Below are 16,311 nucleotides of genomic sequence, written 5' to 3'. Positions count from 1 at the left end.
AAAAGAAGCTTTTAGTGTGTACATTATTTATACTGCAGCTTTTATGATTAATTTAGCTGTGGTTTGTTTTTATAGTTAAATACTAATTTCTTACAGCCTGTGTGAAACTGGAATGTGATGCTTAATTAAACACAGTAAAGCTGATAAACCTTACATGCTGGTAAGCTTTGAACCTGACTGTGGCTTCAGCCTCTCCTGCCGGTTTCACATGCATCCTTCTCTGTGTAGGTTATGTATATGCTCATGTTATACATTATTAATGACTTATTACTCCTTCTCTTGCAGCCTGCCCCTATGAGATCCTGAGATGAAATCACATGATGAGGGAGAGACACACCGATAAGCTATGAATGGGGGATGACAGCCGGCTCAGACTGACTCAGGGACACACTCCTGCTTCTCTAGCGTACCTCACTACAGCTGCAGTCAAAGCGATGCAAGAGGAGATGACGAGAGGAGAGAGCATGGTGGAGGGAGGCAGGCAGGGCGGGGCTGCTGAGTGACAGCAGCGAGAGGCAGGAGAGTGAGGAAGCTGCTCAGCAGACGACCAAGAACCAGAGAGAGGAGGAGGAGGAGGAGGAGGAGGAGAGAGAGTATATCCACAGGACGTGAGTGCCGGCAGCAGAGGAGGGGGGGGGGGCTTCCAGACTGGATGGGCCCAGCGATGCCTTGATGGAGTATGGGCCAGGTTTTAGGATTCTCCCACTGCCGTGAGTCTGCTTTTGTTCTGCTGTTTCCATCTGTGTTTTCCTCGCAGGAGGTCTTCATATGTTTATCTCACTGTGCCATCGTTGTGTTCCAGCTCAGCATCTTTTTTTTTTTTGCTAACTGCTATGAGCATCGTATGTGTTAGCTCAGCCCCTCTCCCCTCCCTGCCTGCTCTCCATTCCTCTCTCCTACCTTCAATAAACACATGGCTGAATGGATGGATGCGGTGCAGAGGGAGACCTATTCTGTTGTCGCTGCCTCCAGTTGATTTACAGATGTTTGTGTGGTTATGTACGAGGAGGCTTTGCAGGCAGGCATGCCAAGAATCTAAGTTATTTCTTCTTCTTAGCTTCTGCTAAGCTATCATATCTGTGTTTTATTTTATCTTTCTGTCACACCTGATATTCTTACAATAGAATTAAAGTAGTGTATGAGTATTTGCACATGTTCGTACATGCGTAGAAGAGAGCGTGGTGCATTCGCTCCTCTGTCTGGACTGATTTATTAGCTAATGTCATGCTGGCTGACTAGTGTAGTGAAGGCCTTTACTGCTGCCAGTTTAGCTCTGTGAGGACATAAGTCTGTATTCACTGACCTACAGTATGCCGAGTGTCTGTGTTTTTGAATCACATAAAGCAAAGTTCACTGTGCAAACTTTAAAATATGACTCATAACAAAGCACTGCAGTGTTTGTCTGGGGCTTCTGTGGCATTAGTCATTTCATGTTCATGCACACCTGTGTTGAATGTTTGGAGAGGTAAACTGGTAAGATGAATGTGAGGTGGTTTAAGCAGAGGTATGGACTCGAGTTGCAATTTGACTTGGACGTAAACACCAATGACTCGTGACTTCCCAGGACTCGAGCCTTGAGTATGTTATTTAAATAGTGTGACACAAATTAATTGGTTTCCTTTAATTTCTTGAATCAACTACGACCATTCATTCCCAGTGAGTTGATACTTTATTTGCCACATCCATTTCGTTTGAACTCTTGCATAACTGAACACCATTTGGAGCAAAAAAATATACCAAAGATAACTTTGTTCACATGCAAAAACTACAGTGGTCAACAAAAACACAAATTAGAGTATGCAAAATATCCGGTTGGAAATTACAGACACAACAACTTCCAACAAACTTCAAACAACTTAGCTTTTGTATATTCAGTATACTGTTATTCTGTTGTTAAAAGAGCATTACATTTGGTGAGGAGCACATTATGACTTGTTTAGTACCCAAAACTCAAAGTTTAGGACCTGGGACTTGTTTCAGAACTCACCTGTCTTAGCTTAGGACTTGAGTGCGAAGACTTGCAAAACAATGACATGGTCCCACCTCTGGTTAACAGCATGTAAAAACAGCAACAACACATTTATATTTCTGACAGTCTTTTGCTACGACATGTTTAGATTTATGTAAAATTGTGTCTGTTCTCTTCCAGAGGAATATGGCTCTGTGGCATCCACTCCGGACTCAACTCCTCCATGCACCGATGGTATGAAGCAGACGTCTGACACACATTCTGTCTCACAATATTTATAAGAATGAGAGATTCCTCCTTCCTGAATCCTTTTCTTTTGAACTTAACATTAGAGGAAAACATCTGAATATCTCTCTCACCTCTAAAACACCAGCAGGGGTAGACACAGAGTTTGATCACAGCCACATTTTAGAAAGGAGTGATTTTTATGCACTTATCAAAGAGGGTTTCATTCACTTTAGATGTCACACCTTTTTCTCCCAGGCATCAAATGACACACCTGGCTGCTTTCATCTGGCAGAGCTATTTATTAAAGGGAAAATCACTCTCTGTGATTGACACTAATATACACACTCTTAGCAGCAGTCTCTATAATTTAATAAACGGCTAAGTGTTATAAATTGCTCTGCTCAGAGTGTGTATTGTTTGTCTATATTTAGTCTCTCTGTGTGTTACAGTGACCACATTTTTTTATTTTTGTCTCCATTCAGGCGGAAACGAGGAGTCCGAGATGTGCGAGCTGCAGACAGCCAGGGAGTGGTCTGACGACGACGTGGGGGGAGATGGAGATCCAGATGATGACGAGGGACTGGCTTCATCCCCGTCCATTTGGGGCACGCCGCGCCAGCACTCCTACGAGCTGACTTTCTCTTACATCGCCATTGCCGAGGCCGAAGCGGTGGGAGCCTCGAGACACATCCGTGACAGACGCAGGGGCGGATCTCGGGGAAGTCGCACCCCTTTGATCCGCACGGACACCCTGGAAACGCTGCTGGACTCCCCCGATGTAGACTGGGACCCTCAGGCCTTTGTCAATCAAGAGGAAGAAGAGGAAGAAAGGAGAGAGCAAGAGAGGGCTGAGGCAGCAGAGAGGAGGGAGCAGCACAGACAAACTGAGACTATTACAATTCAGCCCTCTCCCCAAAATCTGGACCCAGAAACTCAGGAGAGAGATGCAGGAATCCAAAGAGAGCAGTCTCCGAGCAGTCTGACCCAGATTGCCCAGCATCCCTCCCAGTCTTCCCAGCATCAAAGCCCCTCACCGATACATCAGGGTGAGAAACAGTAGGAATGTGTGAAGAGGTTGCTTAATTTTGTGTAATGGAAGACTGAAAGATGCAGTGTCTTTGAATGCTTGTGATGGCCCAGCATCATCTCCCAGCTCAAATCAAAGTTACAGAGCCAGATTGAGAGAGACCCCCCTCTCTCTGTCTCCAATCCACATCACATACCCAACAGCTCATCTGTTGCTTTGACAGGTACTTCTGTGACCTCTGTTAGGAAGAGGATCAGGTGGCATTTTATAATGGTTTTTTGAGAATGTGATAGATATTCAGGTCACATCAGAGTGGTTATATTTTCCACTTTCTGTACCAGCCTGTGTCACACCAGACATATGACGTGTGATTTTTGGAAAGGTTTACATTTATAAGAAGGCCACATTTTTTTCAGTCCAGTTTTTCTTCATTCATTTTGACATTAAATGATTCGCTGATCAATATTAGGTGCAGACAGCTTTCATTTTAGGGTATTTTAGCTGTATAATGAGAATAAAACAAGCCCAATGTATTTATCACCAGCCTTTTTAGAGTGACAGAATTTATTTAGACAAATTATTTCACTCCTAAAAGGCACTTTTAATGTGTTGCCAGAAATGCTGACCGAAGTATCACCAGACTCTGGACATTTTATGGACAGTTTCATGTCTAAATTGCTCCACAGCAATATGTAGTTCTTTAAAATGGTGAAAATTTAAAACAAAACAAAAGATTTACAATATCAAATCAGCCAGAAACTGTCAGACACCTGCTACAGACATGATAGATTGCCAGTAATAAGTTTGATTTTATTTCCCAGATTGCTATTTCCTGAAAAGTTTGTGTAAAAGTTGTAAATATGGAAAAAGTCTTGAGCTAAATCTGTAACCACAGCACAAATGTTTCAGTCCAAATACTGTGGCACACTGTGGTTTTAAAAATGGAGTTTTGTCAGGTAGTTTTAGCTCAAGCTGAGCATGTGCAATGATGTCATCATGATAGTGACATCATCTTTTGTTTCCTGGCAGCAGCAGCCTCACCGACCCCCGAGCCAGAGTCTCCCGTCACCAGGGAGAGCATTTCAGTCAAGCTCCTCACATCTGTGCGACCCAGAGGCCCGGCGTCCTCGTCGCCAGCTGCTATTGGTCAAAACTCTCAGGAACAGCTGGTCAGCGATCACTGGTTTTCAGCACTTAACCTATCAGAGGACACGACAGTATGCACTCACATAGCAGGTACAAGATTCACATCTGTGTCTGTCCTTCCTCCCTCCCTCCCTCCCTCCCACCTCTCTGTCTCTGTCTTGATGATGAGCGAGATCCTCTCCCTCAGCTCCTGAGTCGATACTTTAAATAAGGAAAATCTCAGATTTCGCTCTGGACCTCCGAGAGCAGGCAGACAAAGATAGACCCCCTCCCCCGGAAGTCCTGCCTGTTCATTGTGTCTCCATAGTAACCCTCTCCTGGGGATTGCGGGAATGATTGGCTAATTGTGGGGATGGCATTCTTGGCATTGGCTGACTTTTTGGACTCTGACACCAACACTGCTGATGTCAGAGTGTATCACTGTTACACACACACACACACACACACACACACACACACACACACACAGAAAAACATCAGGTGTGTGTCTTCATATGCAGATTTATGGGAATCTGTTGGTTATTTACGAGTGTTTGAGACAGAGAAAGAGAAAGGTAGAAAGAGAAAGCAAGAGATAACGTCCTATCCTGCAGCATGGAGGTATTTTAAGTGGACAGTCAGTCAGGGGAGAGCTCAGTCTTATTTTAGTGGATGTGGAAGGGCGGTGAACCCTCAGACCGTTGATGAATGTGTGGTCAGGCTGATGACAGAGTTTAAGGTTTCCTGAATAAATAGCACACATGATGCATCTATTGAAGCCTCACATTGCTCCTGGTTTTTTAACTATAACTTTAAGGGCTGCATATAAACCTGGAGGCTTTTTTGGCACCTTCTCCAGCACTGAGTAACTGTCATATATAAAAAGCCTGCCAATTTCAGGACCCTTGTTATAAAGGTGAAGAGCTTGTGCAGCTAATTGTGTTTAGACAACATTAAACATTTGAAAAGCTGCTTTTATTAAGTGGAAAAAGGTGTGTAAAGTATCGAAAATAACTAAACCACTCAAAACATTTTAACATGCAGGATGGGAGGAGAACAAAACATGCATGATGATGTGTTGCGATGGTGATGACAATATTCTGGTATTGTCCAGTAATAGTCCAGATTGCCTGTGTTTTCTCCTTGTGTGAAGGAGCTATGTAACATTCAGCTGTAATCTCTGTCGTTGAGGACGGCAAAAAGTTGAACACAATGCCGTCCACTGTTACTGTTGCTGGTGTTCTCTGCTGGCATCCCCCAATTTTACAATCCTGCTCTTGTCCACTAAAATGACATCCGGTTTGACATTGCCGTCAGTCTGATTCCGTGTGAACGCAGCATAAGTCTTGTCCAAATCAGACTGCTGAATCACTCCGCATCTCAGATAGATGAATCACACACTGACATGAAATTCTGTCAGATTATCAGGCTGTTTGTCACCAGGCATACTGACCTTCTCCTCAGAGATTTTACAATCAAACAAGATTTGTTTTTAACCACATTTACAATTCTCAACTATGGAGTGAATTCATCCCCAGAAAATCATTGCGTCTATTTGTTATCTGTAGTGGCGGCACACAGAAAGGTCTGGCTTGGTGACATAACAGAAAATAAACCCTGGTTCTCGTGTTACAGGTGTTAGATGACACATGAGTATGAACACAACTTGATATAATTTTATCTGGGATCAAATGAATACCTTAAATTCCTTCTGCTTCAGAGTGAACTTTTGCACTAAGGAGGAAGATCCAGTGATTTTGAGAGTATCGTGTGATTGTCGTGAATCATCTCTTTCTGTGCGAAGCTCTTGGAGTCTTGATGGGAGGTGGGCGGTGCTGTGAACAAGATTATTTTTGGGCTGCCAGGCCTTTGGACTGCTGAGCGAGCAGGGGGTGGCCAAAAACAGCTCAGAGGAGCGAGGGGGACGCAGTGGGACACAGTGAGGGACAGAGGGTGTGAGAGAAGCACTGGAGCAGCAGCCAACATGGCCAGTAAAGGTGAGAACACAGGCTCGAAGCGAAATGAAGATAATTTGAGATCCTAGATGATGATTTTGCTTACAGTGTCAGCTGACAGGTATCTGCTGTAGATAGTGTTTCCTTTCAGAGGGAAGGCCGAGGATAGCGATAGTCTCAATTGTGAAGGGGTAGAAACCTTTTCTAGTCTTTAGTATTGGATTGTCTGTGACTGTGGTGTAGTGGTGAGAGGCTGGACTATCACGGGACTGAAGGTGGGATTTGAGCGGATTTCTTGCTTCTCTTTGATCATTTTACAAGCAGAGTCTCTGGAGGTGTGCTTGGCTTTTCACTGATGAGCTGTTCAGATGTAGCAGGGTAGTCTCCATATCAGTAGCCGTCATTTAAATTAGCACTCACCATTCAAATGAGTGTAAACTGTCCTGTTGTGGTATGCTTTTGGCAGATAAGTTAATTTGCCAGCTGGGCACTCTTACATTTTAGTGTTTCCGCTTTAGGGTGAGGAGCTGGCACGAGCAGAGACACTTCAGTGTGTAGTACTACAGTGTGAGATTTCCTGGACACATGTGGTTTAGGTGGCACGAACTGGGTCAAATACAAAGGATGTGGATGTTGAAATGAGATGACATCAGGCTGCGTTGACATTAAGTATACGTGAGCCGTGTAATTTCTGCTCGAGTTGGTTAATTGATTGATTTCCTTTTATGCTTATTGCTTATGCTTATCCCTTAGGATAAGTACACAAAGATAAATTCTGCACAAAGATAAATTCTGCTGGTTTGGGTTGCATGATTGTGGTTCAAATAATGTCCCATCTGATTGGAGGTAATTACTACTCATCGATTACTGAGTCATCGCAGCTGCTGACTCTACAGCTGCACATGAAGTCCACTTGAAGTATATTAATGCTGGTACAACAGGCTTAGTTGGGGTGAATCAAGAGTGGTAGTATAAAGAATAAGGAAGCTTTAAGTCCCCCCAACGGCTCATTTATACTCCCTTTATGTACAGAAATAGATACATTTGTTACAAACCTTGTGATTGTCACCGCCCACATACCCATGCATCCTTTATGTTGACATAGATGCATCCACTAGATGGCACTAGAGGGCGGAGTCAAAAGTTTCTGACAATAACAAACGTGGCGATGGTGGAGGATGTCGTAATAATGTACCTTTTAACAACATCAATGTGTTGTAGACGGTGGTGGTCTTTGAGGCCATTAAATATATTGCAACACACTGTATCGGAAATATTACTGATTTGTTTCACACCGCCACTTTTTAAATATCTTTGTTGTTTCCTTCAGTCATGTCTTGCCTAAAGCATGCTACGCTCTGTCCCTATAAGTTAGCTTTCAGAAGACATCCACATATATTGAGTAACAGAGGACAAAAGGCTCTGTCCTGTGTCTGTGTTTAGCATAAATGTGCCTTAAAGAAGCAGTTTACTGGCATCTAGTGGTGAGGACTATATATTACAACCAGCTGAAACTTCTCCCATGTGCCAAGCACGAACTTCTGGTTAGGATTCCTTCAGTGGTCTTTGTTCAGGAGGTTTCTTTTCAGGAGATAATTAATTACCCACAGAGTTCTTCTCCTCTCCAAAACAAAAACAGTCCAGGTGATTAAAACCAGTAAAAAAAATCCGGAATAAAGCAGTTTCACATTACAAATCAATCTTTCTCTGATGCTCATTGGCTCACCGAGACAGGCTGCTAGCCCAGCACCAGCTAATGTGTGCTTAACTTTTTTCTCTGATAACTTAAGATCCAGATGTTCAGGAGGTTTCCTCCTCTCCAAAACAAACTGACCCAGTCATTTAAACCAGTAAAGCAGTTTCACACTAAAAAAAATCTCTTTTTCCGACCCTGTATGCTGCAGAGAGGCTGCTAACTACAGTGTCCCTTTCTAGAGCCAGTGTTTGGTTTGTCTGTTCTGGGCTCCTGTTGAAACATGACAGTGCATCATGACAGACATGGATGAGGTTCTGTTCCCTATGTAGATGTACAGCTCGTTAAACGGCAACCCATCATAATGAGAATGTCATGCCTCCTGTAGTGCGGATGCATAGGTGCTTTCTATAGACATTGTCTTCAGAAGCTTTCAGTACTCCGGTATGAGTTTCTTTCCGTTGTTCTTATTTAAATAGTTGCCGTCTGTGCTGAGCAGCTCTGTCCCAGAATGACAGCGGCACAAACAAATACGTTGGACAGGTGTGTTCCAGGAGCATCATGGGTATTAATATTGTGCAGTGATGCTTATAAATAACCCACCTGCTGTCAGTGCACTCTATTCAAAGAGGCTTCCCTTTATTCTAATGCTGAGGCTTAGCGTTTCACTGAATGACAGGCACAAAGAGTCGTGCCTGTCTGACAGCACTGCTGCACCATAACACCAACCCTGTAATTACACATCACTGACACACTTTTGTGACGCATCACACATAAAGGTAAAGTTATGTAAAGAGAAACATGCTGTTTGAAATCACGTATTCTACTGTACATACTGAAGTTGTCATGACTCTACAGACGCCACAGTATCCAGAGCAGCTGTTGCTGGGTGACAAAGCGGGACACCAACAGGGTGTGGACAAGGGGGCTGCTGACTGCCTGATGTCTGTCAGCAGGTGCTGCGAAAGGCTGCATTTAAATTCTCCTCGAGCACTCGCTTCCCTCTTTCATCTGAGGGCTAAATTTAGCCGGAGCAGGAGCCGGAGCCTGATGTGTCCTCGAAGCTGCTGTGTGTGTTCTCCCATGCTGGAGGCTGGAAATCCTTTTCTGCCTCATGGCCCCCGTCCTGTCCACTTCTCTAGCCTCTCTTCCACTTCCTCCCCTCCTATCCCTGTGTCAGAACAACTGCATCTTCCTGACACTTTTACTCTCAGTAGGCCCCTGAAAAAGGAAAACATGTCTTGATGGGTCTAAGTGCTGGAAGATGATTGATGTTGCTGTCAGCTGCTCTGTTAAAACCAGGAAGGAAGCAGTAACTCACAGTGATGTCAGTTGTGTGCAGCTAGAAAATATCTGTTTGAATTGTACAAACCAGCCATGTAAATACATTTCTATAAATTTAATCAGTCTATTCTAGTTCATTCAGTGTATTCTGTCTCAAAAGCTACCTGTACGTTGTTTACATCACATCACCTTCTTCACCTTCCTGTCGTAACCTTTCTCTTCTCTTCCCCTTCCTTTCACATCCTCCGCTCTCCTTGTCTTTCAGTAATGGACCTGATCTACTGGAAGGACACGGAGCGAACAGGCATGATCCTAACGGGCTTAGTGGTCGGCCTGCTGTCCCTGTTCCAGCTCAGCATCATCACCGTCATCTCCACAGTCTCACTGGCTGTCATGTGCTTCACCATCTCTGTGCGCATCTACTACCAAGTCCTCTACATCCTGAACTGGGGTGACGGAGAGCACCCCTTCAAGTAAGATGCTAGGCTTTTATTTATTCTTTAAGGTCAGTGGACATTTCATCCAGCTTCTCCCAAAAGAATAAAGAGAGTGGTCAAGACAGAGAAAAGAGAAATTACACAACACACAGAGGCGGATTAACCCCATTCAGTCACAGTGCATGAGTGTTTTCCAAAACAAGCGCCTGAGTTGATTTGGCCCCGAGCCTATCCTCTCAAATTTTTATTTTCTTTCTTGGATGAAGCAGACTTCCTGCATTCTAAAATTCACCTATAAAATACTGTGCTTACACCCAGTAAATAAATATTTAGTAGCTCCAGTTATGGTTATTAAATGATGGGATACCAGGTTCAGGTAGTTAAATCAGGCTTGTAGTAAAAAGCAACATGCTGTGTCATTGTGTGCTCTTACGCAAATATGTGTTTTAACCTTCTTTTTATCAAAACTAAAGTATAAATGACAGTCTTATATAATTTTTCAGAGACAATAGATACAATCCATCCCATCCCACCTAATCCCAGGGCATCCCAAACCAAAATAAATGAAATTAGATAAATAAGAACAACAATAATGATAATAGAAATAGCAAGTAATTTAACAAAAAGAAAATGAAAGCTGGAGAGTTATGTCCTGCATTAGGTGTCAGAGATAATAAGTGAAAAATTTATGACAAGATTGTGTGTCACTGTATGCCATCACTGAGCGTTTCACACTCATAGGTCATCAGGAAGGAATTTTAGTTCGTTAAGGTAAGACATAACACTGTTCCAGGTGGAGTAAAATAATCCCTGGAGTGTGTAGTGAATCTTTTCAAGACTTGTTCTGTTCTGTAGCTTAGGAGATTTCCAGTGCAACAGAATCCTTCTATGGGCATGGAAAGTGGTGAATAATAAGTTTTCTGTATAGTTTTCTGTGATAAATAGCGAACATAAGCACTTTCACCAATTATGGATCAGTGATACCCCTTCCTAGGTATGATGTGACAGCTGCATAGATTATATTAATTATTAAAACTCAGTGGTGACAAAGCAAATTGAAAAGCTTTGACAGGGGGATATTTATATGTGGGCTTGAAGGATTGCAGCCAAAGAACATGAAGCACAGGATGGATGATGTTTGTTTGTCGTCAGTACGTCAATAATGATTTTCAGCCTCCTTTATAATGCATCTCATATCTTCTGTTGTTGTCTCATTCTCTCTCAGGTCATACCTGGGCCTGGACATCAGTTTCAGTGGAGAGGAGGCTGATGGTTATATGCAGAAAGCCATCGTCATGGTTCTGTCTGCTCTTGACTCTCTGAAGGGACTCTTTTTTGTTAGAAACCTCGTTGAGTCCATCAAGGTGAGTTTAGCTGGCATATTAGGTTAGTCTTAATTGTGTGTGTGTGTGTGTGCAGAATGTTCAGACTCTCATTAAAACTCCTAATAACCTCTCCTCCTCATTAACCCAGACAGGTCAGTCTGACTCTACGTTCTTTCATTTTTTTTCTCCATTATTTTTCATCATCCCAAGCGCCCTCCATCACTGGAGATGACAGCATTACCATGCCAACCGTCTCTCTCATTATGCCAGCTCAGAGCTGAAGACCGCTCCTAAATTAGGGCAATATCACTGACGGCAACTGTCAGCCCCAATGACATATTTTTGGTAATCATGTGGAAAGCAATCGGTCCCTTTGGAAAAATCCTTTCAAATTAATTTGAATTGGTACTAACAGCATAAAAAAAGAAGCAGTCTGCCTTGCCTTTCTCATCTGTGCTTTTTAACGGCCTCTGGGTAGGCTATGCCTCCCTCGCTGGCAGAGCCAAAGCATTGACTTTATCAACTCTACATGTAAACAAATCTGTCAGTATCGCTTGTCATCACCTGAGGTATGTTGCCACAGTCTTTATACATTCTCGGCTTTTTACTTTGTTTCGTTGCAAATTTTTTAAAGTGTGCTTAGATGACTTAGGGCCCTATTCAAATGATCTATAATAGATGGTCTAAAGTGTATGATGCAAGTGAGTTTGTGCGTCCACTTATGCTAGTTTAATGGCACATAATTTAGGTGCAAAGTATGGCACAAGGGGCAAAGGGGTTGTATTTAGTCCCTTAATTAATCATAGGGGTGTTTTAAACTTAACATGAATTCAGCCAATCAGTGGCAAATGGCCCTGTTTATAGCCAGTGTTTGGTTTGTCCGTTCTGGGCTACTGTAGAAACAACATGGCGGACCCCATGGAAGAGGACCCACTCCATATGTAGATATAAACAGCTCATTCTATGGTAACAAAAACACGATTCTTCATGATTATACACTGATGAAAACATAATTATGGGTATTATATTCCATTCCTACCAATCTGTCCACCTAGATCCTACGCATTGGACCTTTAAGCCCTTACGCCCATGGCACACAGATGGGTGCAAGTACATTTGCTACTTAAACTCGTGGGCGCTGGCTGTGAAAGTGACAACTGTGTCAGTCTGAAACTAGCAGTGACAGTTGTGCTGCACTGTGCACCACTTTGCATCTGGTGTAAAGACAGGGCCCTTCAAGTTAAAGCACGGCAGCTAGTGATCATAGCATAGCTTGTTCCATCTGTGGTTCTACATGTCTACATGTTGAAGTCAACAAACGTAACGTCAGATTGAACAAAAGCGTTAAATGCAAACCCCATAGAAGGTATACAATGATGCCAAGTACATACACTGCAGTCACTATAGAAATGTCTGCATCAATAGAAACCATATTTCTTCACATAAATGCTCTGTACATTAATTAGTACATTATAATATATACGTTTCATTTTAACTATGTGGTCTATTTAATTGCCAGCTTTGTAATGGATAAGGATTCTGAGCATTTCTAGATTAAAAATAAGTGGTGTTTGAATGTTTACTCCTGTTGATAATTATAAAAAAAAAATACTTTCTCAGTTGACAGTGTGAGTGGTAAAAATCTTACAGGAAAACCTGCAAAAGAAACCTTCCATAATAAATTAAAAAATGACAAATTACTTAATGTGACGTGACAAATTAGGACAGGTGCTACTGACACAGCATTCACTGCATATCATTATTACAGTATGTTAAGTATGAAATGTCCATATAAATTATAGCACATCAAATGTCAGAAACCAGTTGAAATGGTCCCCGACATCATTATGTCATTTCAGTAATTAACAGCAGCAGTTTGTGACCACACAGACTTTACACATTTGCAGTAAATGTTGAGTCAGTGTGAGCTGACTGAGCCCCCTAAGTCCCTGCACCTACCAGTCTCAACCCTGACCTGGCCGGTATGTGACATGACACACAGGAGGAGGTACACAGAGACGCCCTGGGTTAAACTGGATTCCCTTTCCATCTGAGACAGGGGTGTCCCATATCAGGGCAGCACTGGATCCCATACACAGTGCTGTGACACTGTGAGATATAAGGGGACACACAGAGACCCATATTGGGAGTCCCATACTTGGAGCTCTTTCATTTCTTCATCAGGGAGAAAATGATGTCAGTATGGATCCATCTGCAGGGAATTATGCCGTACTGAAGCATGATTTACTATCATGAATGGCATTTAAACTAACTTACCTTTCTCCTGATTGTAGTTCCTGGTTCTGATGTACCTTGTGACATACCTGGGAGAGCTGTGCAATGGCCTTACTCTGCTCATCATCAGTAAGACACAGACATCACCATTTGAAATATAGAATCTATTAACAGGCTGTATGGCTGCTGTGTTAACTACTCTGCTTTTGTCTTCTTCCCTCTCCAGGTGTGATCGCTCTCTTTTCTCTGCCACTTTTCTACAGACAACACCAGGTAATAACACTTAATTAATTCTTTATACTGTCTGTCACTTCATTTCATATCTAAACATGCATTTCTCTGTGTTTCTGTTATTTAACAGGAGCAGGTGGATGCGTTCATTGCAAAAATCCAGGCCAACATTGATAACGTCAAGGACACGTGAGTATGGCGCCACCTTCTGGCAAAATGTTGCCATCAACATTGGTATTTTGCTACTGAAGCAGTTACTGCTTGACTGCTTGACTGATCTTAAATGCTTATTGTGCAGGATTGTCAGTTATGGTTTATAAAAACTCTTGCCAGTGAAAGTGAAAGGAAAAAGGCAACCCCGGATTCACTCTCATTCGGTGTTTTACCTGACTATATTTGTATTTTTTCATCTCTGTGTCTCTTGGATGCCTGCTGCTTACAGTCTGGCACCCGGTCGCTACCTTTTTATAAAGACCCAGCCTCACCTGAGTGCTGTGGGGGAACATGTCCATAAACATAACACAGACAATAAAAACATACAGGCAGAGGGCAGAGTCTCTGCAGAAAAATACACCGCCACCCACTTTTGATGGTTCATAAGTGATGATTGAGAGGAATTACTGTATGAGTCTAATCTGTACATTGTTTTCTAAGAAAATGCTGCATAATATATCTTTAAGGTTCTGTCCAGGATTAAGATGCATGTGGGTTAAGTGTATTGTTAATGAAATTGAAGTACACACAGGCTCTGTTTCTACCAAACACTTTCAGTATGGTACCTTTGGAACCAAAAGTAACCCTTCAGACATGGTACCTAGACCCTAGCATTTCCACTGCAAACAGTACCCTTAAATGTGGGTGGGGTTGTTGTCACTCACTGCTCCATCCTGCACTCACTGTATTTCCTCATTACTGGTGACACAGAGGGAAGTCTGCACCGCTGACATTTTCGGAACAAAATAGAACAGGCTGCAGTGAGAGTCTCTCTCTATGGGATATTTAAAAATAGCGGGTTTGTGCATTTAGTCCTTCTCAGGCAAGCTCAGGAGTTTAGTGTTGCCAGAGCCCACAGGAACAACACTTCTTTTTCTCCAAATGAGGATTAGAATATATGCTGTCCCGGTTGAAATAAACACTTGAAGATCCACCCATTACTAAAAGTGTATGCCATATAAAAACTAAAGTGATGGTCAAAGTTGTCACAGTGAAATTAAAGGTGTGTTGATTGATTCACGTCATCAGCTCATGCATTGAGTAACATTACAAGTAAACGTTCCATCTCAAAGGTTACAGGCAGTCGGCCCAGTGAATTATTTGCGAGAGGCAGCAAAACATTGTTACCATCTACAAATAAAACTCTCCACAGTATGAACAGTGGTTACATGAGCCTCAAAACCAGCCACAGCTCAGCCCTGAGCAGAGTGACCGTCCGCTACTGACCAGTCAACAGACTGCAGTGTTCACAGCTCCACCTTTTAGTACCAGATCTGTGTGCTAGGTACCCCAACAGAGGGGTGACCAAAAATGGGGACGTATGGAACGGTTCCATTGGTACCATCCACAACTTTTCACAGTGGAAATGGAAAAAAAGTGTACCAAACTGAACTGTACCATACTGCTCGGTGTAAACAGGGCTATAAGTACTTGGAGTCACAATGTAGGTACTACAGACCCTAAATTTGTTGACCTGTGTAAGTCTTACCTTCTGTTATATTTCTCTTCCACAGCTTTCAAAGACTTGCCCATGGTGGTGGCCCTCCTCCTGACCCAACTCCTGGTGGTGCCAAACCCAAAACCCAGTAAACGCTGATGGACAAGGACTTAAAGAAAAGCTCCCAGAGTTGCAGGCTGTCACTCAGATGTCTTACCCAGCAGTCTGTGCTCACAGCTCCAGAGAACGGAGCTCCAGAGACTGGGGAAGGGAAGGGAGGTTACTTAAACGGACAATGACGAGGATCACGCATGGTACTTTATACTCTTACTGTATCTAAGTTATGGGGGTTGGAGGTTGGGGACGGGGTTAAAACTTACGGTGAAATCAAGGTGTATGAATCCTGGATGAGACTCTTGCTGCTGATGTCAGAGGCGGAAAGATTCAGTGACACAGCTTGTCGTATGTGACCATCCTTGGAAGTACTCACTGTTTTTAATATGTACCAATGACTCAAGAAGTGTCTTAGATTGTTGAGAGATGTAGTCCAAATGAGGTACTAAGACCAGGAGTGGGAAGTGCCCACACCGACAGCTACTCGCCTGAGAAGAGGGAGGTCAGTTGTTGAGGTAAAAACAGGGGTCATCATTACTCATGGCAGCATCAAACTGGCAATTAAAGATGCATGTGTCAGCACATGTACTTTTTCTGATTGCGTAATCATCCTCATGACTGTATCTCTGTGTGTGTGCAAGGATGAGTGTGTGTGTGCGTATGTGTATGTGTGTGCACGTGTAACTCCTGACATACAGCTTGCTGAAATGAAAATGTTACTTACAAGCAATTAAAGTCACGTTTCTTCTTTATTTTCCAAAACTTTGTTTCTTCTCACAAATATTCACATTCATTCACACTATTATTTTATTTATTTATTTTCCTGGTCATGTTTTCTCATGCTCACTGCACTGGGAAGTTGTGAAGTTGTAACATATATTCAGAGGGATAGGGATGGATTCTTCTGCTAAGTTCAACAATTAGGTTGTATCATAAACAGAGTGAAATTACTCGATAGGAAGTCCCCCACTGACAGTGCGTCAGAAGTACTTAAGGTATCAGTGTTAATTTTAGGATTGGTTGAACTGATGATACAA

The 16,311-nt window shown here is 42.7% G+C and overlaps 1 protein-coding gene across 4 annotated transcripts; it reads left to right on the top strand.

Moving 5' to 3' along the window:
- Positions 1 to 591: 591 nt before the first annotated feature.
- On the top strand, positions 592 to 16,026 carry rtn2a (reticulon 2a). Of its 4 annotated transcripts, none has more exons than XM_049577096.1 (10): positions 592 to 710; positions 2,150 to 2,203; positions 2,680 to 3,243; positions 4,257 to 4,460; positions 9,547 to 9,754; positions 10,944 to 11,082; positions 13,338 to 13,407; positions 13,505 to 13,551; positions 13,640 to 13,698; positions 15,237 to 16,026. In XM_049577096.1, exons 1-10 carry the CDS (start codon positions 680 to 682, stop codon positions 15,310 to 15,312), a joined length of 1,452 nt encoding a protein of 483 aa, XP_049433053.1. In that variant the 5' UTR covers positions 592 to 679; the 3' UTR covers positions 15,313 to 16,026. The 4 variants fall into 4 exon arrangements, with proteins under 4 accessions (XP_049433053.1, XP_049433052.1, XP_049433054.1 ...); XM_049577095.1 differs by having other exon boundaries at positions 4,254 to 4,460; XM_049577097.1 differs by lacking the exons at positions 592 to 710; positions 2,150 to 2,203; positions 2,680 to 3,243; positions 4,257 to 4,460 and adding an exon at positions 6,223 to 6,346.
- The last annotated feature ends 285 nt before the right edge of the window (positions 16,027 to 16,311 follow it).

The sequence above is a fragment of the Epinephelus fuscoguttatus genome, linkage group LG5 (genome assembly GCF_011397635.1).
Source record: "Epinephelus fuscoguttatus linkage group LG5, E.fuscoguttatus.final_Chr_v1".
Taxonomy (NCBI): Eukaryota; Metazoa; Chordata; class Actinopteri; order Perciformes; family Serranidae; genus Epinephelus; species Epinephelus fuscoguttatus.
Note: the sequence above shows the minus strand (reverse complement) of the source record. Positions and strands in the feature narration are given on the sequence as shown.

Bases quoted from the DNA above. Each gene is read 5' to 3' on its own strand.
- rtn2a (XM_049577095.1), top strand. From the start codon at position 680: ATGGGCCAGGTTTTAGGATTCTCCCACTGCC. The intron at 711-2,149 runs GTGAGTCTGCTT...GTTCTCTTCCAG, and splicing joins TTTAGGATTCTCCCACTGCC to AGGAATATGGCTCTGTGGCA. The intron at 9,755-10,943 runs GTAAGATGCTAG...ATTCTCTCTCAG, and splicing joins GACGGAGAGCACCCCTTCAA to GTCATACCTGGGCCTGGACA.